The sequence below is a fragment of the Pristiophorus japonicus genome, chromosome 5, assembly GCF_044704955.1.
Source record: "Pristiophorus japonicus isolate sPriJap1 chromosome 5, sPriJap1.hap1, whole genome shotgun sequence".
NCBI lineage: Eukaryota > Metazoa > Chordata > Chondrichthyes > Pristiophoridae > Pristiophorus > Pristiophorus japonicus.
Window position 1 is genome coordinate 293,574,640 of NC_091981.1, and position 25,715 is coordinate 293,600,354.

General features: G+C 46.9%; 1 protein-coding gene across 15 annotated transcripts in view; it reads left to right on the forward strand.

Moving 5' to 3' along the window:
• Positions 1 to 25,715, forward strand: part of LOC139264759 (speriolin-like) — a 395,630-nt gene that overhangs the window by 40,210 nt on the left and 329,705 nt on the right. For 14 of the 15 annotated variants that reach the window (XM_070881830.1, XM_070881833.1, XM_070881832.1 and 11 more), the window contains one exon: positions 16,025 to 16,096. The exons of the other annotated variant lie outside the window; for it this stretch is intronic. In XM_070881830.1, coding sequence (XP_070737931.1) covers positions 16,025 to 16,096 — 72 coding nt within the window. The remainder of the gene's footprint in view (positions 1 to 16,024; positions 16,097 to 25,715) is intronic. 15 annotated transcript variants of the gene reach the window in all.

Genomic DNA, 25,715 nt, shown 5'->3' on the forward strand with positions numbered 1-25,715 from the left:
GCAGGAGCAGGCCATTCGGCCCTTCGAGCCTGCACTGCCATTCAATATGATCATGGCTGATCATGCAACTTCCGTACCCCACTCCCACCTTCTCTCCATAGCCCCTGATCCCCTTAGCCGTAAGGGCCACATCAAATACCCTCTTGAATATATCCAACGGACTGGACTCAACAACTCTGTGGCAGAGAATTCCACAGGTTCACCACTCTGGGTGAAAAAGTTTCTCCTCATCTCGATCCTATACGGCTTACCCCTTATCCTTAGACTGTGACCCCTGGTTCTGGACTTCCCCAACATTGGGAACATTCTTTCTGCATCTAACCTGTCCAGTCCCGTCAGAACTTTATATGTTTCTATGAGATCCCCTCTCATTCTCCTAAATTCTAGTGAGTATAAGCCAAGCCGATCCAGTCTTTCTTCACAGGTCAGTCCTGCCATCCCAAGAATTAGTCTGGTGAACCTTCGCTGCACTCCCTCAATAGCAAGAATGTCCTTCCTCAGATGAGGAGACCAAAACTGAACACAATACTCAAGGGTTGTTCTCACCAAGACCCTGTACAACTGCAGTAAGACCTCCCTGCTCCTATACTCAAATCCTCTCGCTATGAAGGCCAACATGCCATTTGTTTTCTTTACTGCCTGCTGTACCTGCATGCCTACCTTCAGTGACTGATGTACCATGACACCCAGGTCTGATTGCACCTTCCCTTTTCCTAATCTGTCATCATTCTAAATGAAGAAAGATTGCAAAGTGCTGCAGTACAGCGGGACCTGGGGGTACTTGTGCATGAAACACAAAAGGATAGTATGCAGGTACAGCAAGTGATCAGGAAGGCCAATGGGATCTTAGCCTTTATTGCAAAGGAGATAGAGTATAAAAGCAGGGCAGTCTTGCTACAGCTAAATAAGGTATTGGTGAGGCCACACCTGGAATACTGCGTGCAGTTTTGGTTTCCATATTTACAAAAGGATATACTTGCTTTGGAAGCAGTTCAGAGAAGGTTCACTAGGTTATTCCAGAGATGAGGGGGTTGACTTATAAGGAAAGGTTGAATACGTTGGGCCTCTACTCATTGGAATTCAGAAGAATAAGAGGTGATCCTATCGAAATGTATAAGATTATGAGGGGGCTTGACAAGGTGGATGCAGAGAGGATGTTTTTACTGATTGGGGAGACTAGAACTAGAGGGCATAATCTTAGAATAAGGGGCCGTCCATTTAAATGATGAGAAGTTTCTTCTCTCTGAGGGTTGTAGATCTGTGGGATTCGCTGCCTCAGAGAGCTGTGGAAGCTGGGACATTGAATAAATTTAAGACAGAAATCGACAGTTTCTTAAACGATAAGGGAATAAGAGGTTATGGAGAGCGGGCAGGGAAGTGGACCTGAGTCTATAATCGGATCAGTCATGATCATATTAAATGGCGGAGCAGGCTCGAGGGACTGTATGGTCTACTCCTGCTCCTATTACTTATGTTCTGATGTTCATGTTCTTATACTTCAGTGCCTCAGTAGGGATTCCATCCTCTCCCGTAGCCTTGTTGTTTTTAAGCTGTCTAATGGCTTTTTCTATCTCGTGCAGTGTTGGGGTTTTGCCGAGGTGGTGGCAGGTAGCATGCTGCGGGATGGAGTCGAGAACACTCGGGTCACAGGCAGAGTCTCGTTGAGGAGATCTTCGAAGTGCTTCTTCCAGCGGGCCCTGACTGCCTCGGTGTCCTTGATGAGTGTTTCCCCGTTCTTGGCCAGCAGTGGGGTGGGACCTTGGGAGTTTGGACCGTAGTTGGCCTTGACTGCGATGAAGAATCCTCGCACATCATGGCTGTCGGCCAGCTGCTGTATCTCCTGTGCTTTCTCCATCCACCACCTGTTCTTTTGTTGGACCTCAGCGTTGAGCCGTCTGTAATGCTGCTTTGCTGCTCCTGAATTGGGTTGTTGTTTAAGGCTGAGAAATGCCCTACACTTGCGATCTATTAGCTCTTGGATCTCCTGATCAGTCTCATCAAACCAGTCCTGCTGTTTTCTGGTTGAGTGACCGAGCGTGTCTTCGCAGACACTGGTTATGGAGGCCTGGAGGGCAGACCAAGCGCTGTGGGCATTCTGCATCTCAGGGTCATCAAGGCACACCAGGTTAGCTGTGAGGCGTGGCTGTATAGGGCTCTCTTAGCTGAGCCCCAGCATTGACTTTTTTGCGACACTGCTTCTGCTGCCCCCTCCGCTTTGGGGCTATGTTAATGTCAATGATGGATCAGATTAGGCGATGGTCCGTCCAGCAGTCGTCAGCTCCTATCCTGGCGCGGGTGATGCGCACATCCTTGTGCTCCCTGGCTCGGACGATGAAATAGTCGAGCAGGTGCCAGTGTTTGGAGCGAGGGTGTTGCCACTGTAGTGTATGAAATGATACGATGAACTCTGTACTGTGAGCCAGTGACTAGATGTAACCTGGTCTGTCTTTAATGGCTTCCAGAAGTGAAGATACAAAGGTGAAGATCAGGTTATATACCGGGTCCAACACAAGTGTCCCTATGACCCTAGGACCTCTGACGGTAGTGCCCCCTGGTGGTGGGCAGACCTTATGTAGATACATTACATCATTCATCCCCCAGTTCTTGGCACAAGGCCATATTACAAGGTCAGACGGTCCGGAGCCCTTCGCTCCCTGGTTGACCATCTCAGTACAAACCCAGTGCTTTTCGAGTCTTTCACGACTTTGGGCTGGGCATTGACCACAGTGGGTTCTTCTGATCACTGGACGTGAGTTGGTTGGTCGTCTAAGCTCGCGGTGTCTTCTTCCAACTGTTCCGGTTCGTCAGTGTGTCTTAGCTTGATTTGATCAATGTGTTTCCTGCGCATCTGCCCATTCTTGAGCTTAACCATATACACCCGGTTACCCTCCTTATCCGTAACATTGCCCGGGAGCCACTTGGGCCCTTGACCATGGTTAAGTACAGACACTGGGTCATTTAAATATATGTAGTGTGACAATGTGGCGCGGTCGTGATACCGCTGCTGGCGATATAAGCGGCTTGTGATCGGTTTCCAGCTCGAAGCGAAGCCCAAAAAAGTACTGGTGCATTTTTTTTTAACCCCATAAACACATGCTAAAGCCTCTTTCTCTAGCATGCCTTGGACAGGCTTCGAGACACGTATGCAACTGGTTGTAGTTTACCTGACTCATTGGCTTGCTGGAGTACGCAGCCGACCCCATAGGACGACGCATCACAGGTCAAAACTAGACGCTTGCATGGGTCATACAGTACCAGTCAACAGATTTCTAGCTTTCTCAAAGGCTCTGTCTTGAACTTCACCCCACATCCAGTCGTCTCCTTTCTCGAGCAGCTTGTGCAAAGGCTCTAATTCTGTGCTCTATTTGGGTAAGAAGTTACCGAAGTCGTTGAGAAGACCCAGGAACGAACGCAGCTCCGTCACATTCTGGGGCCTGGGCGCATTTTTGATGGCCTCTGTTTTCACGTCTGTAGGCCTGAATCTTTCATCCAAGGAATACGACCTCTGGTGCCATGAAAACTCACTTCGAATGTTTCAGCCTGAGTCCCACTTTGTCCAGACGACGTAGAACCTCTTCCAGATTGTGCAGGTGCTAAGCGGTGTCACGACCTGTGACTAGGATGTTGTCTTGGAATACCATGGTCCTGGGGACGGATTTCAATAGGCTCTCCATGTTTGTCTGAAATATGGCTGCCGCCGAACGAATGCCAAAAGGAAACCTGTTGTAAATAAACAGTCCTTTGTGCGTGTTGATGCACGTAAGTTTCTTTGATGATTCAACCAGTTCCTGGGTCATGTAGGCCGACGTTAGATCCAATGTGGTAAACGATTTTCCCCCAGCTAGCATTGCAAACAGGTCATCAGCTTTTGGTAGCGGGTACTGATCTTGTTTTGAAACTCGGTTGATCGTGACCTTGTAGTCGCCACAAATCCTGACCGTGCCCTCGCTCTTTAACACCGGGACAATGGGGCTGGCCCATTCATTAAATTCGACTGGTGAGATGACCCACTTGCGTTGTAGCCTGCCCAATTCGAGCTCGACCTTTTCTTTCTCATGTGTGGGACTGCCCTGGCTTTGTGATGGATGGGCCTTGCGTCTGGGCCTAGGTGAATCTGCTCCCTTGAAGCTGCGAATTCCCGGTTGAAACAGTGAAGGAAATTTGCTCAGCACTTGAGCACACAAATCATCATCCGCTGATGACAAAGCTTTGATATCGTACCATTTCCGTTTTATTTTCTCGAGCCATATCTTCCAGCGCAGGTCCAAATTTGCAAGACGTCTCAGGTCGGCAACAACTGCTGCTACTTCTTGGCCTTCTGGACGAACATGTGTACAGGAGCGATATAGAAACATAGAAACATAGAAAATAGGTGCAGGAGTAGGCCATTCGGCCCTTCTAGCCTGCACCGCCATTCAATGAGTTCATGGCTGAACATTCAACTTCAGTACCCCATTCCTGCTTTCTCACCATACCCCTTGATCCCCCTAGCAGTAAGGACCTCATCTAACTCCTTTTTGAATATATTTAGTGAATTGGCCTCAACAACTTTCTGTGGTAGAGAATTCCACAGGTTCACCACTCTCTGGGTGAAGAAGTTCCTCCGCATCTCGGTCCTAAATGGCTTACCCCTTATCCTTAGACTGTGACCCCTGGTTCTGGACTTCCCCAACATTGGGAACATTCTTCCTGCATCTAACCTGTCTAACCCCGTCAGAATTTTATATGTTTCTATGAGGTCCCCTCTCATTCTTCTGAACTCCAGTGATATGAGGATTCCTTCCATGGGTTTAAGGTGTTCCCAAACTAGAGCACACAGTTCTTTGTAATCCTTTACTGTAGCGTGGGTGAGAGCAGATTCTTGATGAGTGCATAGATCATGGGGCCACAGATGATGAGAAGAACTGCCCTGTGCTTCTCTGCATTCTCGTCTTTGTTTAGGTCGTTTGCCACGAAATACTGGTGAAGAAGATCCGTGAAATCTCCCAATCCTCTCCCTCATTGAATCTCTCGAATTCCAACAGTACTCGATCGTGCTGTGCTCACCATACTTTTGCGTGGGTTCTGTCATGTATGTACATGCTGTTTGTAGCCACCAGATGGTGTCACTGTTGGAGGCCACTGAGCAGCACGCACATGATGCTGCTCTGGTATAAAGGGCCAGCCATTTTGTGGTCAGACACTTTGGGACCAAATAAAGCACAGCCAAGGTCGTACCTTGCTTAGTTAAAACAGAACTCAGTTTGAACCTTTATTGCATACATAACATTTGGCGACGAGAATACAAGAACCTTTGTTTGCAAAATGAGCACGATTGGATTTTTAGAGCGATTCGTGGAGGCAGAAGATTGGGCAGACTTTGTGAGCCATTTGAACCAGTACTTTGTGGCCAACAAAATGAAGGGAGCCGGCGATGCAGATCGGTGCTGGGCCGTGTTCCTTACTGTGTGCGGTTTAAAGATCTACGGTCAGATAAAGAATCTACTTATGTCTAGGGATCCAACAGAGAAAACGTACAAGGAGTTGTGTACATTGGTACGAGAGCACCTCAAGCCAGACGACGGCATCATCATCTCGAGATACAAATTTTATACACACGTTCGATCGGAGGGCCAGAGCGCGGCGGAATTCGTTGCCGAAATAACGTCTAGCGGGACTGTGCAAGTTCGGGATGGGGTTGGCAGACATGCTGTAGGACTTCTTTGTTATTGGTATCAACCACGAGGTGATCCTGCGCAAACTTCTGGCGGTGGAGGAGTTGGATTTAAAAAGGGCCATTCAGATCGCTCAATCATGTATGACGATGGACAGGAGTTGAAAGCAAATGTTGGTGGAACATAGAAACATAGAAACTAGGTGCAGGAGTAGGCCATTTGGCCCTTTGAGCCTGCACCATCATTCAATAAGATCATGGCTGATCATTCACCTCAGTACCCATCTCCTGCTTTCTCTCCATACCCCTTGACCCTTTAGCCATAAGGGCCATATCTAACTCCCTCTTGAATATATCTAACGAACTGGCATCAACAACTCTCTGCGGTAGAGAATTCCACAGGTTAACAACTCTGAGTGAAGAAGTTTCTCCTCATCTCGGTCCTAAATGGCTTACCCTTATCCTTAGAATGTGACCCCTGGTTCTGGACTTCCCCAACATCGGGAACATTCTTGCTGCATCTAACCTGTCCAGTCCCGTCAGAATTTTATATGTTTCTATGAGATCCCCTCTCATTCTTCTAAACTCCAGTGAATACAGGCCCAGTTGATCCAGTCTCTCCTCATATGTCAGTCTCGCCATCCCGGGAATCAGTCTGGTGAACCTTCGCTGCAATCCCTCAATAGCAAGAACATTCTTCCTCAGATTAGGAGACCAAAACTGAACACAATATTCCAAGTGAGGCCTCACCAAGGCCCTGTACACCTGCAGTAAGACCTCTCTGCTCCTATACTCAAATCCCCTAGCTATGAAGGTCAACATGCCATTTGCCTTCTTCACCGCCTGCTGTATCTGCATGCCAACTTTCAATGACTGATGTACCATGGCACCCAGGTCTCGTTGCACCTCCCCTTTTCCTAATCTGCCACCATTCAGATAATATTCTGCCTTCATGTTTTTGCCACCAAAGTGGATAACCTCACATTTATCCACATTATACTGCATCTGCCATGCATTTGCCCATTCACCTAACCTGTCCAAATCACCCTGCAGCCTCTTAGCATCTTCCTCACAGCTCACACCGCCACCCAGTTTAAATCATTAAATCATCGAAATCATTGATGTATATTGTAAATAGCTGGGGTCCCCGCACTGAGCCCTGTGGCACCCTACTAGTCGCTGCCTGCCATTCTGAAAAGGACCCGTTTATCCTGACTCTCTGCTTCCTGTCTGCCAACCATTTCTCTATCCACGTCAATACATTACCCCCAATACCATGTGCTTTAATTTTGCACACCAATCTCTTGTATGGGATCTTGTCAAAAGCCTTTTGAAAGTCCAAATACACCACATCCACTGGTTCTCCCTTGTCCACTCTACTAGTTACATCCTCAAAAAAATTCTAGAAGATTTGTCAAGCATGATTTCCCTTTCATAAATCCATGCTGACTTGGACCGATCCTGTCACTGCTTTCCAAATGCGCTGCTATTTCATCTTTAATAATTGATTCCAACATTTTCCCCACTACTGATGTCAGGCTAACTGGTCTATAATTCCCCATTTTCTCTCCCTCCTTTTTTAAAAAGTGGTGTTACATTAGCTACCCTCCAATCCATAGGAACTGATCAAGAGTCAATAGACTGTTGGAAAATGATCACCAATGGCATCCACTATTTCTAGGCCCTGGGGATTTATCGGCCTTCAATCCCATCAATTTTCCTAACACAATTTCCTGACTAATAAGGATTTCCTTCAGTTCCTCTTCATTCGTGAAGACAGAACCAAAGTATTTGTTTAAATTGGTCTGCCATTTCTTTGTTCCCCGTTATAAATTCACCTGATTCTGACTGCAAGGTACCTACATTTGTCTTCACTAATCTTTTTCTCTTCACATATCTGTGGAAGCTTTTGCAGTCATTTTTTATGTTCCCAGCAAGCCTCTTCTCATACTCTATTTTCCCCCTCCTAATTAAACCCTTTGTCCCCTCTGCTGAATTCTAAATTTCTCCCAGTCCTCAGGTTTGCTGCTTTTTCTGGGCAATTTATATGCCTCTTCCTTATATTTAACATTATCCCTAATTTCCCTTGTTAGCCACGGTTGAGCCACCTTCCCCGTTTTATTTTTACTCCAGACAGGGATGTACAATTGTTGAAGTTCATCCATGTGATCTTTAAATGTCTGCCATTGCCTATCCACAGTCACCCCTTTATCATTCGCCAGTCTATTCTAGGTAATTCATGTCTCATACCATCGAAGTTACCTTTCCTTAAGTTCAGGACCCTAGTCTCTGAATTAATTGTGTCACTCTCCATCTTAATAAAGAATTTTACCATATTATGGTCACCCTTCCCCAAGGGGCCTCGCAGAACAAGATTGCTAATTAGTCCTTTCTCATCATACATCACCCAGTCTAGGATAGCCAGCCCTCTAGTTGGTTCCTCGATATATTGGTCTAGAAAAACATCCCTATTGCACTCCAGGATATCCTCCTCCACCGTATTGCAACCAGTTTGGTCAGCCCAATCTATATGTAGATTAAAGTCTCCCATGATAACTGCTGTACTTTTATTGCATGCATCTCTAATTTCTTGTTTGATTCTGTCCCCAACCTCACTACTACTGTTTGGTGGTCTATACACAACTCCCACAAGCGTTTTCTGCCCTTTGGTATTCTGCAGCTCTACCCATACAGATTCCACATCATCCAAGCTAACCAGCAACGCTACTCCACCTCCTTTTCCTTTCTGTCTATCCTTCCTGAATGTTGAATACCCATGGATGTTGAATTCCCCTGGTCACCCTGGAGCCATGTCTACATAATCCCAATTACATCATATCCGTAAACTGTTGTCTGCACAGTTAATTTGTCTACCTTATTCCGAATACTCCTCGCATTAAGGCACAGAACCTTCAGGCTTGTCTTTTTAACACACTTTGTCCCTTTAGAATTTTGCTGTAATGTGGCCCTTTTTGATTTTTGCTTTGGGTTTCTCTGCCCTCCACTTTTACTTATCTTCTTTCTATCTTTTGCTTCTGCTCCCATTTTACTTCCCTCTGTCTCCCTGCATAGGTTCCCATCCCCCATGTGCCCATATATTGAGCAAGTTCTCCTCGCTGTTCGAAACGGGTATTAGCACCTTCACGGGAGTCAAGGTGCAGATCCACATGGACACAGATGCAAGACCTGTCCATCATACAGCTCGGGCAGTGCCGTATATGATGAGGGAGAGGGTCGAAATTGAACCGGACAAACTCCTGCGTGAAGGGATCATATCACCGGTCGAATTTAATGAATGGACTAGCCCCATTGTTCCTGTACTGAAAGGTGATGGCACAGTCAGAACCTGTGGAGACTACAAGGCTACGATCAACAGGGTTTCGAAACAAGATCAGTCCCCGTTACCGAAGGCTGATGACTTGTTTGTGATGCTAGCCGGAGGGAAGTCATTCACAAAACTGGACTTGACATCGGCCTATATGACGCAGGAGTTCGAGACGTCGAAGAGACTTGCGTGCATTAACACGCACAAAGGACTGTTTATTTATCACAGGTGCCCGTTTGGAAATCACTCGGCTGCAGCAATATTCCAGAGGAACATGGAAAGTCTACTGAAGTCCGTTCCCAGAACCGTCGTGTTCCAAGATGACATCCTGACCACCCGTCGTCACTCCAAGGAACATCTGAACAACCTGGAAGAGGTTCTAATGCATTTGGACAGAGTGGGGCTCAGACTTAAACACTCGAAGTGTGTCTTCATGGCACCGGAGGTCAAATTCCTCGGGAGGAAAATTGCCACTGATGGCATCAGACCTACTGAAGTGAAAACCAAAGCCATCAAGAATGCACCCAAGCCGCAGAACATGACGGAGTGGGTTTACTCAACTACTTTTGGTAACTTTCTACCTAAATTGAGCACCTTACTTGAACCACTGCACATGCTATTGAGAAAGGCAACAACTGGGTGTGGGGCGCATTGCAAGATAGAGCTTTCGAGAAAGCCACCAATCTGCTTTGCTTAAACAAACTGCTAGTACATTATGACCCATGTAAACGTTTAGTTTTGACCTGTGAGGCATTGTCACTGAATTGGTTGCGTATTACAATAAGCCAATGAGTTGGGGAAACTTCAAACTGCGTATGCATCCAAAAGTTTGTCTGTAACTGAAAGAGCCTACAGTATGGTAGAAAAAGAAGCTTTAGCAGCTGTGTACGGTGTTAAAAAGATGCATCAATACCTGTTCGATCTGAGGTTCGAATTAGAGATCGATCACAAGCCGCTCATTTCGTTGTTTTTCGATAGCAAAGGTATCAATACCAACGCTTCATCCCGCATCCAAAGGTGGGCACTGACATTATCATTGCTTATGATTATGTCATTCGTCACAGACCTGGCAAAGAGAATTGTGCCGATGCTTTGAGCCGGTTGCCGTTGCCCACACCGGATGTGGAAAAGCCACAACCGGCAGATTTAATGTTAATTATGGATGTTTTAGAGAGTGAAGGTACCCCTGTCACGGCTCAACAAGTTAAGACCTGGACTAGCTAGGACCCGATATTATCGGTAGTAAAGGGTTGCATCCTCAAAAGGGATTGGTCTGCCATACCTAAGCAAATGTGCGAGGAGGCCAAACCGTACATTGGTCGCAAGGACGAACTGTCTATTCAAGCAGATTGCATATTGTGGGGCAATCGAGTTGTAATGCCTAAAAAAGGGAGAGAGAAGTTTGTCCGTGAATTACACAGCACATATCCTGGTATAATAATGATGAAGGCCATCGCCAGGTCCCACATATGGTGGCCAGGAATTGATTCTGAGCTGGAAGCATGTGTGCATCAGTACAACACCTGCATGCAGCTCAGCAAAGCACCAGCGGAATCGCCGCTGAGTCTGTGGTCGTGGCCATTCAAATCTTGGTCCAGGATCCATGTAGATTTTACAGTTCCCTTCCTGGGCAAGATGTTTTTAGTGGTGGTGGATGTTTATTCGAAGTGGATAGAATGCATAATCATGTCATCCAGTACGTCCACAGCAACCATAGAGAATCTCAATGTCATGTTCGCGACACATCGTCTGCCTGACATAATGGTGAGCGACAATGGGTCGTGCTTCACTAGTCAGGCGTTTGTAAAACTTAACGGCATAAAACATGTAAGGTAACCACCGTTCAAGTCTGCGACCAATGGGCAAGCAGAACGTGCAGTACAAATTATCAAGCAAAGCGTGAGGAGAGTAACCCAAGGGTCATTGCAGACCCACTTGTCTTGCATACTGCTGACTTATAGGACAAGACCCCACATACTCACAGGGGTCTCGCCTGTTAAACTCATGATGAAAAGAGGTCTTCAGACCAAGTTATCGCTTGTACACCTAGATTTAAGTAATCATGTTGAATACAGAAGACAGAGTCAACAAGGGTACCATGATCACGCATTTTGTCATGTGAGATTTCTGTTAATGATCCTTTATATGTGTTGAATTATGGTCAGGGTCCCAAATGGATCGCTGGCACAGTCATGGCCAAGGAGGGCAACAGAGTATTTGTTGTTAAGCTCAAGAATGGGCAAACTTGCCGGAAACACATGGATCAAACAAAGCTGAGGCACACAGACGAGCCAGAGCAGTCGGACGACGAAACCATCGACGACCAACCAACCAACTCAAGGGTCATCAGTGAACCCGGAATTTCCATCACGGACTTGTTCAATAAAAATAGACTTGCAATTCCTGACATAGCCCCTACCACCCCCAACAAGTCAGCCATCTGGCCACCAGCCACAACAGACTCCGCATACTCATCTAAGGCCGGAATTGAACTGAGACGGTCAACCCTGGAGTGTAAAGCACCGGGCCGTTTCAACCTGTGAAAGACTGTGATAAGATCTCAGAGGAGGGTATTATCATGTATGTACATGCTATTTGTAGCCACCAGATGGTGTCATTGCTGGAGGCCATTGAGCAGCACGCACATGGTGCTGCTCTCGTATAAAAGGCCAACTATTTTGTGATTCAGACACCTCATCGCCAGTTATAGTGTATGAAATGCTACAACGAACTCCGTACTGTGAGCCAGTGATGAGGTGTAGAGTATGAGAGGAAGCTTGCTGGAACATAAAAACTGACTGCAAAAGCTTTTATAGATCGGTGAAGAGAAAAAGATTAGCGAAGACAAATGTAGGTCACTTGCAGTCAGATTCAGGTGAATTTATAATGGGGAACAAAGAAATGGCGGACCAGTTAAACAAATACTTTGGTTCTGTCTTCACGAAGGAAGACACAAATAACTTTCCGGAAATACTAAGGGACCGAGGGTCTAGTGAGAAGAAGGAACTGAAGGAAATCCTTATTAGGTGTGAAAATGTGTTAGGGAAATTGATGGGATTAAAGTCGATAAATCCCCGGGGCCTGATAGACTGCATCCCAGAGTACTTAAGGAAGTGGCCCTAGAAATAGTGGATACATTGGTGATCATTTTACAACAGTCTATCGACTCTGTATCGGTTCCAAAGGACTGGAGGGTAGCTAATGTAACACCACTTTTTAAGAAAGGAGGGAGAGAGAAAACGTGTAATTATACACCGGTTAGCCTGACATCAGTAGTGAGGAAAATGTTGGACTCAATTATTAAAGATGAAATAGCAGCACATTTGTAAAACAGTGACGGGATCGATCCAAGTCAGCATGGATTTATGAATGGGAAATCCTGCTTGACAAATCTTCGAGAATTTTTTGAGGATGTAACTGGTAGAGTGGACAAGGGAGAACCGTTGGATGTGGTGTATTTGGACTTTAAAAAGGCTTTTGACGAGATTAGTGTGCAAAATTAAAGCAAATTGTTATTGAGTTAATGTGCTGCCGTGGATAGAGAACTGGTTGGCAGACAGGAAGCAGAGAGTCGGGATAAACAGGTCCTTTTCAGAATGGCAGGCAGTGACTAGTGGGGTGCCGCAGGGCTCAGTGCTGGGACCCCAGCTATTTACAATATACATTAATGATTTAGATGAAGGAATTGAGTGTAATATCTCCAAGTTTGCAGATGACACTAAGCTGGGTGGCGGTGTGAGCTGTGAGGAGGACGCTAAAAGGCTGCAGGGTGACTTGGACAGGTTAGGTGAGTGGGCAAACGAGTGGCAGATGCAGTATAATGTGGATAAATGTGAGGTTATCCACTTTGGTGGCAAAAACACGAAGGCAGAATATTATCTGAATGGCAGCAGATTAGGAAAAGGGGAGGTGCAAGGAGACCTGGGTGTCATGGTGCATTAGTCATTGAAAGTTGGCATGCAGGTACAGCAGACGGTGAAGAAGGCAAATGGTATGTTGGCCTTCATAGCTAGGGGATTTGAGTCTAGGAGCAGGGAGGTCATACTGCAGTTGTACAGGGTCTTAGTGAGGCCTCACTTGGAATATTGTGTTCAGTTTTGGTCTCCTAATCTGAGGAAGGACGTTCTTGCTATTGAGGGACTGCAGCGAAGGTTCATCAGACTGATTTCCGGGATGGCAGGACTGACATATGAGGAGAGACTGGATCGAACGGGCCTATATTCACTGGAGTTAGGAAGGATGAGAGGGGATCTCATAGAAACATATAAAACTCTGACGGGACTGGACAGATTAGATGCAGGAAGAATGTTCCCGATGTTGGGGAAATCCAGAACCAGGGGACATAGTCTAAGGATAAGGGGGAAGCCATTTAGGACTGAGATGAGGAGAAACTTCTTCATTCAGTGAGTTGTTAACCTGTGGAATTCTCTACCGCAGAGAGTTGTTGATGCCAGTTCATTGGATATATTCAAGAGGGAGTTAGATATGGCCCTTATGGCTAAAGGGATAAAGGAGTATGGGGAGAAAGCAGGAAAGGGGTACTGAAGTGAATGATTAGCCATGATCTTATTGAATGGTGGTGCAGGCTCGAAGGGCCGAATAGCCTACTCCTGCACCTATTCTCTATGTTTCTATGTAACCGAGTCAGTCTTTATTGGTTTCCAGAAATGAAGATACAAAGGTGAAGTTCAGATTATATACTGGGCCCAGCACGAGTGTACCTATGACTCTAGGACTTCCAACGGTAGTAACCCCTGGTGGTGGGCAGACACTATGTACATACATTACACCCACGATGCCTTGTATTTGTCCCTCTGGCGGAACAAGATGTTGGTGATGATAGTTTGGGGTACTGAAGTTGCATGATCAGCCGTGATCGTATTGAATGGTGATGCAGGCTCGAAGGGCCAAATGGCCTACTCCTGCACCTATTTTCTATGTTCTAGACATTTTGTCAGGAGTAGGGTACCGCTGGAGTTGGCTTTCCCTACCCCTTCTCTGCCAATCACGCCTCCCCGGAGGGCTGTGTCCTTGCCGACCCTGCCGTTGAAGTCGCCGAGAAGGATCAGTTTGTCGTCCGTAGTGATGCGGGACAGGGATTTTTCGAGGCTGGAATAAAAACCCTCTTTGGTCTCATCTGTCGCATCGAGTGTTGGGGCATATGCACTGATGTCTGTGGCGCATTGATTCTGGGGATAGGGTGAGTCGAAGAGTCATGAGGCATTCATTAACCCTGCAGGGGGAGTTTTTGAGGTGGCCGACCAGCTCGTTTTTGATGGTGAAGCCGATTCCGTGGAGGCGCTGTTCTTCCTCTGGTTTCCCTTTCCAGAAGAAGGTGTAACCTCCACCTTGTTCCTTGAGCTGGCCTTCCCCTGCCTAACGGGTCTCGCTTTTGGGCGGCGATGTCGATATCAAAGCGTCTTAAGTTCCTGGCGGTGCAGCGTTTAGGCCTGTCGCTGTTGGAGTTTCCAAGAGGGTCCTGACGTTCCAGGTCCCGCACTTCACGTTAACGAAGTGGAAGATGCCTGTGTGCGAGTTCGTTTAACGTGGGGTGACTGTTGCACACCAGCTATCACAAGGGCTTAGCTGAGCACGGTCTTGGTCCAGTGGCAAGGGGGTCCAAGACGACCGGAGACCAGGCATTGCTATATGTTCCTAATTGCCCACGACAAGATGTTGCCCGCAGGCTCGGGGCTGAGTGCCGCTCCTGTTGGTAGGTGGTCCAAGGCTTGGTTGGGGGCAGGTATTGGGAGGTACACTCGCCTACTGGGGTTCAGAGTGGAAGGTCAGGGGGGTCACAGCTATGGTACTCGCCACGTGCTGGAGGAGAAGAAGCCAGGTCACCAATGGTTAAGGAGAGATCCAATCGTTGCTGAAGGAGGAGGGGAGGCCAACTTCCATCATAGGAGAGGAGGACCCGGTCACCGTTCAGGAGGAGGTCGCTTGTCGCCACAAGAGGTCCCGCCGCCGTCATGGAGGAGAGGCACATCTGCCAGCGCTGGAGGTGTTCCGATCGCCGTGGAGGGGGGGGGGGGGAGGGTGGTGGAGACCGGATCGGCAGGTCCAGGTCGTCGCACAGGAGGCCCGGTCGCCGATGGGTGGTGTGATGGGAAGCCTGAGGTACGCCCGAACCGAGGTAGGCTCACCTTGTACAAGATGGCCGCCGGGGTGGCAGCTCCCTAGGGAGCTCCCCTGCTGAGCAATTCCCATCATCTACCATCGGCAACTTTCCACCCTCAACCTCCCCCTCCCTCTGTCTAAACTTCCCCGAGACCTGATAGACCCCAATAAGTGGTCTTAAACACTACCTTTCAGTAGCAGCCACTCCATCATATTTCCCACTCTCCCACTCGACTATCAGCCCATAGGTAGTGCATTTCAGGCTGGCCATCTGCCAATTGATGATGCTGTGATGTTGCTTGAATAATCCTTTTGTCAGTAGACTGAACCGAGATCTTGGCTCAGAGGTAGTGCTTGTGCCTCTGGTAGACGGTGGGAAATCAACCTGCACTCCAGAGACTTGAGCACATAGTACAGGCTGGCACTTCAGAGCAGTACTGGGGGCTGAGCAAAAGTCCTTGGGATTAAGGGGCCCGAGAACAAAGAACGCCCCATAAATCTGCTAAAATCACCCAGTGAAAGGTAAGGCCACCGTACTTACCGAATTTCACAGTGGCGGCAAGGGGGCGTTGCGCGCTCGAGAGGTGACCAGTGGGCGGTGGCAGAGCGCGCAGCGGTTCCTCTTGGCCCCGCCCCCAACGGCCGTTCCCGCGAGCTGAGGAGCCCGCTGCCACTGCCGGTGGTAAGCACTGGGCCGGTGCCGGTGGTAAACACTTAACTTGTTCTCATCAATTCACCAAATTATTTCCGATGCTGCCTGTTATTCCAACACCGCGTTCAGTGACTGGGAGTCAACAAAGATGCTGAAGAGTAAAAGGATTGGATAATCTTCATAAGACAATCTATTTACTCAGCACGTCCAGTTGTTAGATTTAATAGCATGCAAATGTTAAATGAAAACCTCTATTCTTGCTCTCTTTTGACAGGGCCAGGAAATGTCGGACAGCCTCCATCTGGGCCACCATGTGTCTTTGCGCCTTTGCAACCAGTTGGTGCCGGTGAGTCAGCAAAAGTGCTAATTTGCTGCAGTATGTTTCAGATTGGGCAATGAGGTCAATTGCAACGTTATGCAGCATGTCATGATGCTCTGGCTCTGCAGTGAACATGAAATTTAAGACTCCGATGCCATCTTTGCCCGACCCGCATTGCTGCCAGCAGTTTCTGATCCATCCCACAAGCCATGGTCAGTACAAGTTGGAAGGCAGTCATTTTTTATTACTTTGCCAGCTGTTGCTGGATCTTTCCCCTCCCACTCCAAGTTCCTCTCCAACCCAGAGGAGATGTCCTTAACCCTGGCACCGGGCAGGCAACACAGCCTTCGGCATTCACACTGTCGGCTGCAGAGAGCAGTATCTATCCCCTATACTATACTGTCCCCACCACTACTACATTTCTTTTTACTCCCCCAACTTGAATGGCCCCCTGTACCCCGGTGCTGTGGTCCGTTTGCTCATCCTCCCTGCAGTCCCTGCTCTCGTTCACACAGGGAGCAAGAACCTCATATCTGTTGGACAAGTGTAAGGGCTGGGGCTCCTCTAATGCTATTTTCTGGATCCCTATACCTGCCTCACTCATAGTCACAACCTCATGTCCCTGACCACGGACCAAATTTGAAGTATTTAACCTAAGGGGTGTGACTGCCTCCTGGAACACAGGGTCCAGGTAACTCATCCCCTCTCTGATGTATCAGTGTCCGAAGCTCGGACTCCAGCTCATCAACTCTGAGCCGAAGTTCCTCGAGCCGCCAACACATACTGCAGATGTGGTCGCCGTGGGTCATAAGAACGTAAGAAATAGGAGCAAGAGTAGGTCATTTGGCCCCTTCAGTAAGATCATGTCTGATCTGATCATGGACTCAGCTCCACTTCCCTGCCCGCTCCACATAACATTTGACTCCCTTCTCGCTCAAAAATAGTTCTATCTCCGCCTTAAATATATTCAATGACTTAGCCTCCACAGCTCTCTGGGGCAGAGAATTCCATAGATTTACAGCCCTTATCTCAGTTTTAAATGGGCGGCCCCTTATTTTAAGACTCTCCCTTTGTTTTAGTTCCCCCATGTGGAAATATCCTCTCTGCATCCACCTTGTCGAGTCCCCTCATTATCTTACAAGTTTCAATAAGACCACCTCTCATTTTTCTGAACTCCAATGTGCATAGACCCAACCTACTCAACCTATCCTCATAAGTCAACCCCCTCATTTCCGGAATCAACCTAGTGAACCTTCTCTGAACAGTCTCCAATGCAAGTATCACCTTCCTTAAATACGGAGACCAAAACTGCATGAAGTAGTCCAGGTGTGGCCTCACCAATACCCTGTACAGTTGTAGCAGAACTTCTCTGCTTTTATACTCTATCCCCCTTGCAATAAAGGCCAACATTACATTTGCCTTCCTGATCACTTACTGTAGCTGCATATTAACTTTTTGTGTTGCATGCACAAGGACCCCAGGTCTCTCTGTACTGCAGCACTCTGCAATCTTTCTCCATTTAAATTATAATTTGCTTTTCTATTATTTCTGCCGAAGTGGATAACCTCACATTTTCCCACATTGTACTCCATCTGCCAATTTTTTTGCCCACTCACTTTGCCTGTCTATATTTTTTGTGTCCTCACAATTTGCTTTCCCACCTATCTTTGTATCATCAGCAAACTTGGCTACCTTACACTCGGTCCCTTCATCCAAGTCATTAATATAGATTGTAAATAGTTGAGGACCCAGCACCGACCCCTGCAGCACCCCACTAATCATTGTTTGCCAACCGGAAAATTACCCATTAACATTCTGTTAGATGTCCAATCCTCTATCCATGCTAATATATTCCCCTCAACCCCGTGAGCTTTTATCTTGTGCAGTAATCTCTTATGTGGCACCTTATTGAATGCCTTCTGGAAATCCAAACACACTACATCCATTGGTTCCCCCTTATCCAACCTGCTCGTTACATCCTCAAAGAACTCCAGCAAATTTGTCAAACATGATTTCTGGTATGTATGTAATAACCCGGTAGACTGAATACTGTAAACTAACACAGGTACAAACCTGGCTCTGCTTTATTAGGGCCCAAAGTGGTTATATTACATGATGGCTTGTCTTTTGTATCTGGGCCGCACACACGTGCGTACAGCCCAGTGACCTCCGACAGTGCCGCCACCTGGTGGCTAGTAACCCCAAGCATACATACATGACAATATCCCCTTTTAAGATATTAGTAACAGTCTTTTTACAAATTGAGACGGTCTGGGGCTTTCCGCTCCCGAGTTTATCGTCTCAGTTCAACTCCAGCCTTGGGCGAGCCTTCTGAGTCTGTTATGACTGGGGGTTGGGTAGTGGGAGTGGCAATCACCACGGCAGGGATTGAAAGTCCAGATTCATTGATGACAGCGGAGTCCTCTGATGACTGAGGGTAGGTTGGTTGGTCACTGATTGTGTCTTCCTCAGACTGTTCCAGTTCATCTGATCAACATGTTTCTTGCATATTTTGCCCATTTTTGAGCTTGACAATAAAGACTCTGTTGCCCTCCTTGGCTGCAAGCGTACCGGCGATCCACTTGGGACTTTGACCATAATTTTTGTCACACGACATTTCTGTTAACGATACACAGGATCGTTAACTGAAATGCCGAGTGACACAGCAGCGTCATCATGATACCATTGCTGACTTTGACGTCTGTATTCAACATGATCATTCAAGTCTTTTATAGGCCGCTCCGACGCTGCTCCCACCTCTCACCAACTGCAGCTGACTCTCGAGCTCCCGCTGGGCCTTTTATAGGCCGCTCCGACGCTGCATTGCTGGGGGAGACTAGAACTAGGGGGCACAGCCTCAAAATACGAAGGAGCCAATTTAAAACCGAGTTGAGAAAGAATTTCTTCTCCCAGAGGGTTGTGAATCTGTGGAATTCTCTGCCCAAGGAAGCAGTTGAGGCTAGCTCACTCAAGTCAAAGATAGATAGATTTTTAAGCAATAAGGGAATTAAGGGTTACGGGGAGAGGGTGGGTAAGTGGAGCTGAGTCCACGACCAGATCAGCCATGATCTTGTTGAATGGTGGAGCAGGCTCGAGGGGATAGATGGCCTACTCCTGTTCCTAATTCTTATGTTCTTATGTTCTTAAGTCAGGGTGGACAAGAGAGAGCTTGGTCTTGAGACCTCTCCATCAATAGTTCAGCAGGGGGGTGACCCCGGTAAGCGGGTGGGGTCTTGTCCTGTAACTAAGCATTATGCATGACAAGCAAGTCTGCAGTGAACCTTGAGTTACACATATCATACTCTGCTTGATGGTTTGGACCGCATGCTCTGCTTGACCATTAGATGTGGGTTTGAATGGTGCTGACCTCACATGTTTGATACCATTGAGTTTCATAAACCCTTGAAACTCCAGACTAGTGAACCAAGGTCCATTGTCGCTTACAACGATGTCGGGCAGACCATGAGTGGCAAACATGACACGAAGGCTCTCGATGGTAGCTGTGGATATCCTGGATGACATGACTGTACACTCTATCCACTTGGAATAAGCATCCACCACAACTAAAAACATCTTTCCCAGGAAGGGACCTGCAAAGTCGATGTGGATCCTGGACCATGATTTAGATGGCCACGACCATAGACTCAGCGGTGATTCCGCTTGTGCTTTACTTTGCTGCATGCAAGTGTTGCACTGATGCGCACATGAGACTGGGAGAAATTTAGAACTCAGCAGAGGAGGACAAAGGGTTTGATTCGGGCAGGGAAAATGGAGTAGGAGAAGAAGCTTGCAGGGAACATTAAGATGGATTGCAAAAGATATGTAAAGAGAAAAAGGTTACTAAAGACAAATGTAGGTCCTCTACAGTCAGAATCAGGGGAAGTCATAACGGGGAACAAAGAAATGGCGGACCAATTGAACAAGTACTTTGGTTCGGTATTCACTGAGGAGGACACTAACAACATTCCGGATATAAGGGTCAGAGGGTCTAGTAAGGAGGAGGAACTGAGGGAAATCCTTATTAGTCGGGAAATTGTGTTGGGGAAATTGATGGGATTGAAGGCCGATAAATCTCCAGGGCCTGATGGACTGCATCCCAGAGTACTTAAGGAGGTGGCCTTGGAAATAGCGGATGCATTGACAGTCATTTTCAAACATTCCATTGACTCTGGATCAGTTCCTATGGAGTGGAGGGTAGCCAATGTAACCCCACTTTTTAAAAAAGGAGGGAGAGAGAAAACAGGGAATTATAGACCGGTCAGCCTGACATCGGTAGTGGGTAAGATGATGGAATCAATTATTAAGGATGTCATAGCAGCGCATTTGGAAAGAGGTGACATGATAGGTCCAAGTCAGCTTGGATTTGTGAAAGAGAAATCATGCTTGACAAATCTTCTGGAATTTTTTGAGGATGTTTCCAGTCGAGTGGACAAGGGAGAACCATTTGATGTGGTATATTTAGACTTTCAGAAGGCTTTGACAAGGTTCCACACAAGAGATTAATGTGCAAAGTTAAAGCACATGGGATTGGGGGTAGTGTGCTGACATGAATTGAGAAATGGTTGTCAGACAGGAAGCAAAGAGTAGGAGTAAATGGGTACTTTTCAGAATGGCAGGTGGTGACTAGTAGGGTACCGCAAGGTTCTGTGCTGGGGCCCCAGCTGATTACACTTTATATTAGTGATTTAGACGAGGGGATTAAATGTAGTATCTCCAAATTTGCGGATAACACTAAGTTAGGTGACAGTGTGAGCTGCGAGGAGGATGCTATGAGGCTGCAGAGCGACTTGGATAGGTTAGGTGAGTGGGCAAATGCATGGCAGATGAAGTATAATGTGGATAAATGTGAGGTTGTCCACTTTGGTGGGAAAAACAGAGAGACAGACTATTATCTGAATGGTGACAGATTAGGAAAAGGGGAGGTGCAACGAGACCTGGATGTCATGGTACATCAGTCATTGAAGGTTGGCATGCAGGTACAGCAGGCGGTTCAGAAAGCAAATGGCACGTTGGCCTCCATAGCGAGAGGATTTGAGTACAGGGGCAGGGAGGTGTTGCTACAGTTGTACAGGGCCTTGGTGAGGCCACACCTGGAGTATTGTGTACAGTTTTGGTGTCCTAACTTGAGGAAGGGCATTCTTGTTATTGAGGGAGTACAGCGAAGGTTCACCAGACTGATTCCCGGGATGGCGGGATTGACCTATCAAGAAAGACTGAATCAACTGGGCTTGTATTCACTGGAGTTCAGAAGAATGAGAGGGGACCTTATAGAAACGTTTAAAATTCTGATGGGTTTAGACAGGTTAGATGCAGGAAGAATGTTCACAATGTTGGGGAAGTCCAGAACCAGGGGTCACAGTCTAAGGATAAGGGGTAAGCCATTTAGGACCGAGATGAGGAGAAACTTCTTCACCCAGAGAGTGGTGAACCTGTGGAATTCTCTACCACAGAAAGTTTTTGAGGCCAATTCACTAAATATATTCAAAAAGGAGTTAGATGTAGTCCTTACTACTAAGGAGATCAAGGGGTATGGCAAGAAAGCAGGAATGGGGTACTGAAGTTGCATGTTCAGCCATGAACTCATTGAATGGCAGTGCAGGCTAGAAGGGCCGAATGGCCTACTCCTGCACCTGTTTTCTATGTTTCTATGATTCCAGATCAGAGTCACTTCCAGGCCACCATACATGAGACCTGGCAATGGCTTTCATCATGACAATACCTGGATGAGTGCTATGTCGATCATGTACAAATTTCTCTCTGCCTTTCTTAGGCATAACAACACAATTACCCCACCGTAAACAATCTGTCTTAACTGAGCCGTGACAGGGGTTCCTTCATTTTCAAAAGCATCCATAACTAACAGTAGGTCTGCAGGTTGTGGCGTCTCCACCTCTTGTGTGGACAAACGCAGACAGCTCAGTGCATCGGCACAATTCTCGGTGCCAGGTCTATGGCGAATGACATAATCATAGGCAGATAATGTCAGCGCCCACCTCTGGATGTGGGACGATGCATTGGTATTGATACCTTTGTTTTCCAAAAACAATGAAATGAGTGGCTTGTGATTTGTTTCCAGTTTAAGCCGAAGACCAATCAGGTACTGATGCATCTTTTCAACCCCATACACACAGCCTAATGCTTCTTCTTCTACTATGCTGTAGGCTCTTTCCGCCTTTGACAAGCTTTTAGAAGCATACGCAACAGGTTGTGGTTTACCCGACTCATTAGCTTGTTGGAGCACGCAACCAACTCCATATGTCGAAGCATCACAGGCCAATACTGGACGTTTACACGGATCATAATGTACCAGCAGCTTGTTAGAGCAAAGCAGATTAATAGCTTTCTCAAAAGCTCTATCTTGAGACATACCCCAAACCCAGTTGTCGCCTTTTCTTAGCAGCATGTGCAGTGGCTCTAATGAAGTGCTCAATTTAGGTAGGAAATTACCGAAGTAGTTGAGATCAAGGAACGAATGCAGCTCCATCACATTCTGAGGCTTGGGTGCATTTTTGATGGCCTTGGTTTTCGAGTCCGTAGGCCTAACACTGTCAGCAGCAATTTTCCTCCCCAGGAATTCGACTTCCGGTGCCATGAAGACGCACTTTGAATATTTCAGTCTGAGTCCCACTTTGTCCAGACGATGTAGAACCTCTTCCAGGTTGTTCAGATGTTCTGTCACAACCTGTGATCAGGATGTCATTTTGAACACGATGGTTCCAGGGACGGACTTCAGTAGACTGTCCATGTTCCTCTGAAATATGGCTGCAGCTGAGCGAATTCCGAAAGGGCACCTGTTGTAGATAAACAGTCCTTTATGAGTGTCGATGCATGTAAGTTTCTTCGACGTCTTGACCAGCTCCTATGTCATGTTGGCCGATGTCAGATCCAGTTTAGTGAACGACGTCCCCCTGGCTAGCGTGCAAACAGGTCATCAGACTTCGGTAACTGGTATTGATCCTGTTTCGAAACTCAGTCGATCGTAACCTTGCAGTCTCCACAAATCCTGACGGTCCCATCTCTCATCAACACAGGAACAATGGGGCTGGCCCATTCATTAAATTTGACCGGTGATATGACCCCTTCACGCTGGAGTTTGTCCAGTTTGATCATGTACGGAACTGGCCGAGCTTTATGATGGACGGGTCTTGCATCCGAGTCCACGTGGATCTGCACCTTGGCTCCCGTGAAATTTCCGATGCCTGGTTCAAACAGCGAGGGGATCTTGCTGAGCACTTGACCACATGGAATATCATCCTCTGACAACAATGCTTTGATATCGTTCCAATTCCATTTGATTTTTTCGAGACAATTCCTGCCGAACAGCGTTGGACCATTGCCTAGAACAATCCATAACGGTAAATTATGAACTGGATCATACGACACCTTGACTACTGCACTGCCAATCACTGTTATGAGATATTTAATGGACGTACGCAACTTGGCATTGACTGGACTCAGCTTAGGCCTCACAGCCTTAGTATCCCACAGCTTGTCGAATGTCCTCTGGCTCATTATTGATTGATTCGCACCCGTGTCCAGTTCCATCGGTACCGGCACACCGTTAAGTTTCACATTAATCATTATTGGTTGGCTCTTTGTTAAGAAGGAATACAGTCCATACACTTCCTCCTCTGGTCTCAGATTGCATATCCGGATCCACGCTATACTGGTTATCATCCTCCACGTAGTGTGTTGCAGCACGCTTGCTCAGTTCTGGACACATGCACTCGAGATGCCCCAGTCTCGAACAACCTTTACAAATATACTATTTAAACCGAAACTGATAAGGCCGATGATTGCCCCCACAACGCCAACACGGTGAAATCAGATTCATTCCCGTTGGCGGACTTTGGGCAGCCACAGGTTTCGCATATGCAATCGAGTGGGCCCTTCCAAATGCAGCTCTGCCAAACAACGATACAATCTTGTTTACAGTACTTGCTGAGTTCCGATTTTTCGATGATATCTGCTTTAAGTTTTTGTCCATCGTCATGCATGCCTGGGCAATCGTGATGGCCTTGCTCAAATCCAGCGTCACCGCCGCCAGTATCTTACGCAGGATCACCTCGTGGTTGATGCTGATTACAAAGAAGTCCCGCAGCATGTCTCCCAACGCGTTTTCGAACTTACACGGTCCAGCTTGACGTCTTAGGTCGGCAACGACTTCCGACACATCCTGGCCCTCAGACCGAACGTGCGTGTACAATCGATATTGTGAGATGATGATGCCTTTTTCTGGTTTGAGATGGTCACGTACCAGAGTGCACAATTCCTCATTGTCCTTGTCCGTTGGACTTGCAGTTGAAAGAAGATTCTTCGAGTCCATTAATTTTCGGACCGCAAACCGTGAGGAAGACTGCCCTGCGCCTAACTGCGTCAGTGGGTTCCTCCATTTTGTTGGCCACGAGGTACTGGTCCAGGCGAGCTACAAAATCTGCCCAGTCCGCTCCCTCCTCGAATCTCCAGAATTCCAATTGTGCTCATTTTTGCATGCGAAGGTTTGATAGTTATCTTGTCGCCAAATGTTATGTATGTAATAACTCGGTGGGCTGAATACTGTAAACTAACACAGGTACAAATGTGCCTCTGCTTTATTAGGGACCAAAGTGACTACATTACATGATAGCATGCCATTTATATCTGAGCCGCACACAAATGCGTACAGCCCAATGACCTCCGACAGTGGCGCCACCTGGTGACAAGTAACACCAAGCATATACATACATGACAATTTCCCTTTCATAAAACCATGTTTACTGTGCTTGATTGAATCATGCTTTTCCAAATGTCCACCAGCTCCCACATGCTTTAGCTGCAACACATCGCCTGCCCTGCCATTTCTATTGCATTTTATTTAACTAATTAGATTTACAAGTTTTGCAATATCAATGATCTATTTATAGTTTTTAATCTATAATCACGTCTCCAAATTTAAACCAATGCCCAAGTTTAGAAAAAATGAGAAATACTTAATAACCAATCACTTACCTGCTTTCCTGTGGCGTCACACTTTGATTTTTTTTTGCCTCACAGGTCTGTTCACTCTGCTCCCAGCTCGCTGCTCCCGCTGCTTTTTATCTTCCCCGCTCTCGGCGCTTGTCTCGGGCGCTGCCTTTTCACTCCCATTGTATGACTGCATTTACCTTTAAGTTGCAAATCAGCAATACTGCTGATCTGTGGGAAAATAGATTATAGAATATCTGTTATCGAACTGAAGTAACTATTTATTTGGTCTCCCAGCTTGCCCGAGGTGTTGGAGATGGTTGAGCTAAGAGCCCATAAAGCACTACTATGAGTATCCCTGAGAGGTGTTAATACTAGTGCCAACAGCCTGGGCTCAGCTGCAGCCCCCATTGAGGTGACCAAACACACCACTGTTGACTGTAGAGTGTCCGTTCTATGTGTTAGACTTCCACACTAGTTGGTAGTGGCCTCCACCACACTCTTCAACATGTTATGGTAGCTCCTTGACAGGCAATCCAATGCTTTCAGCATTTGCTGGTATGTAAAAATAGCTTTTTTTTAAAGACTGAAAGCTGAAGTCTAAATCACAATCCTGGTGAGCAGTATTGGAACCTGAGCTGGTCCTCCAGTGAGTTTGGGCAGGTCCTTCTCCTCTTCTCACATTCTCCCTCCATTTTGGTGC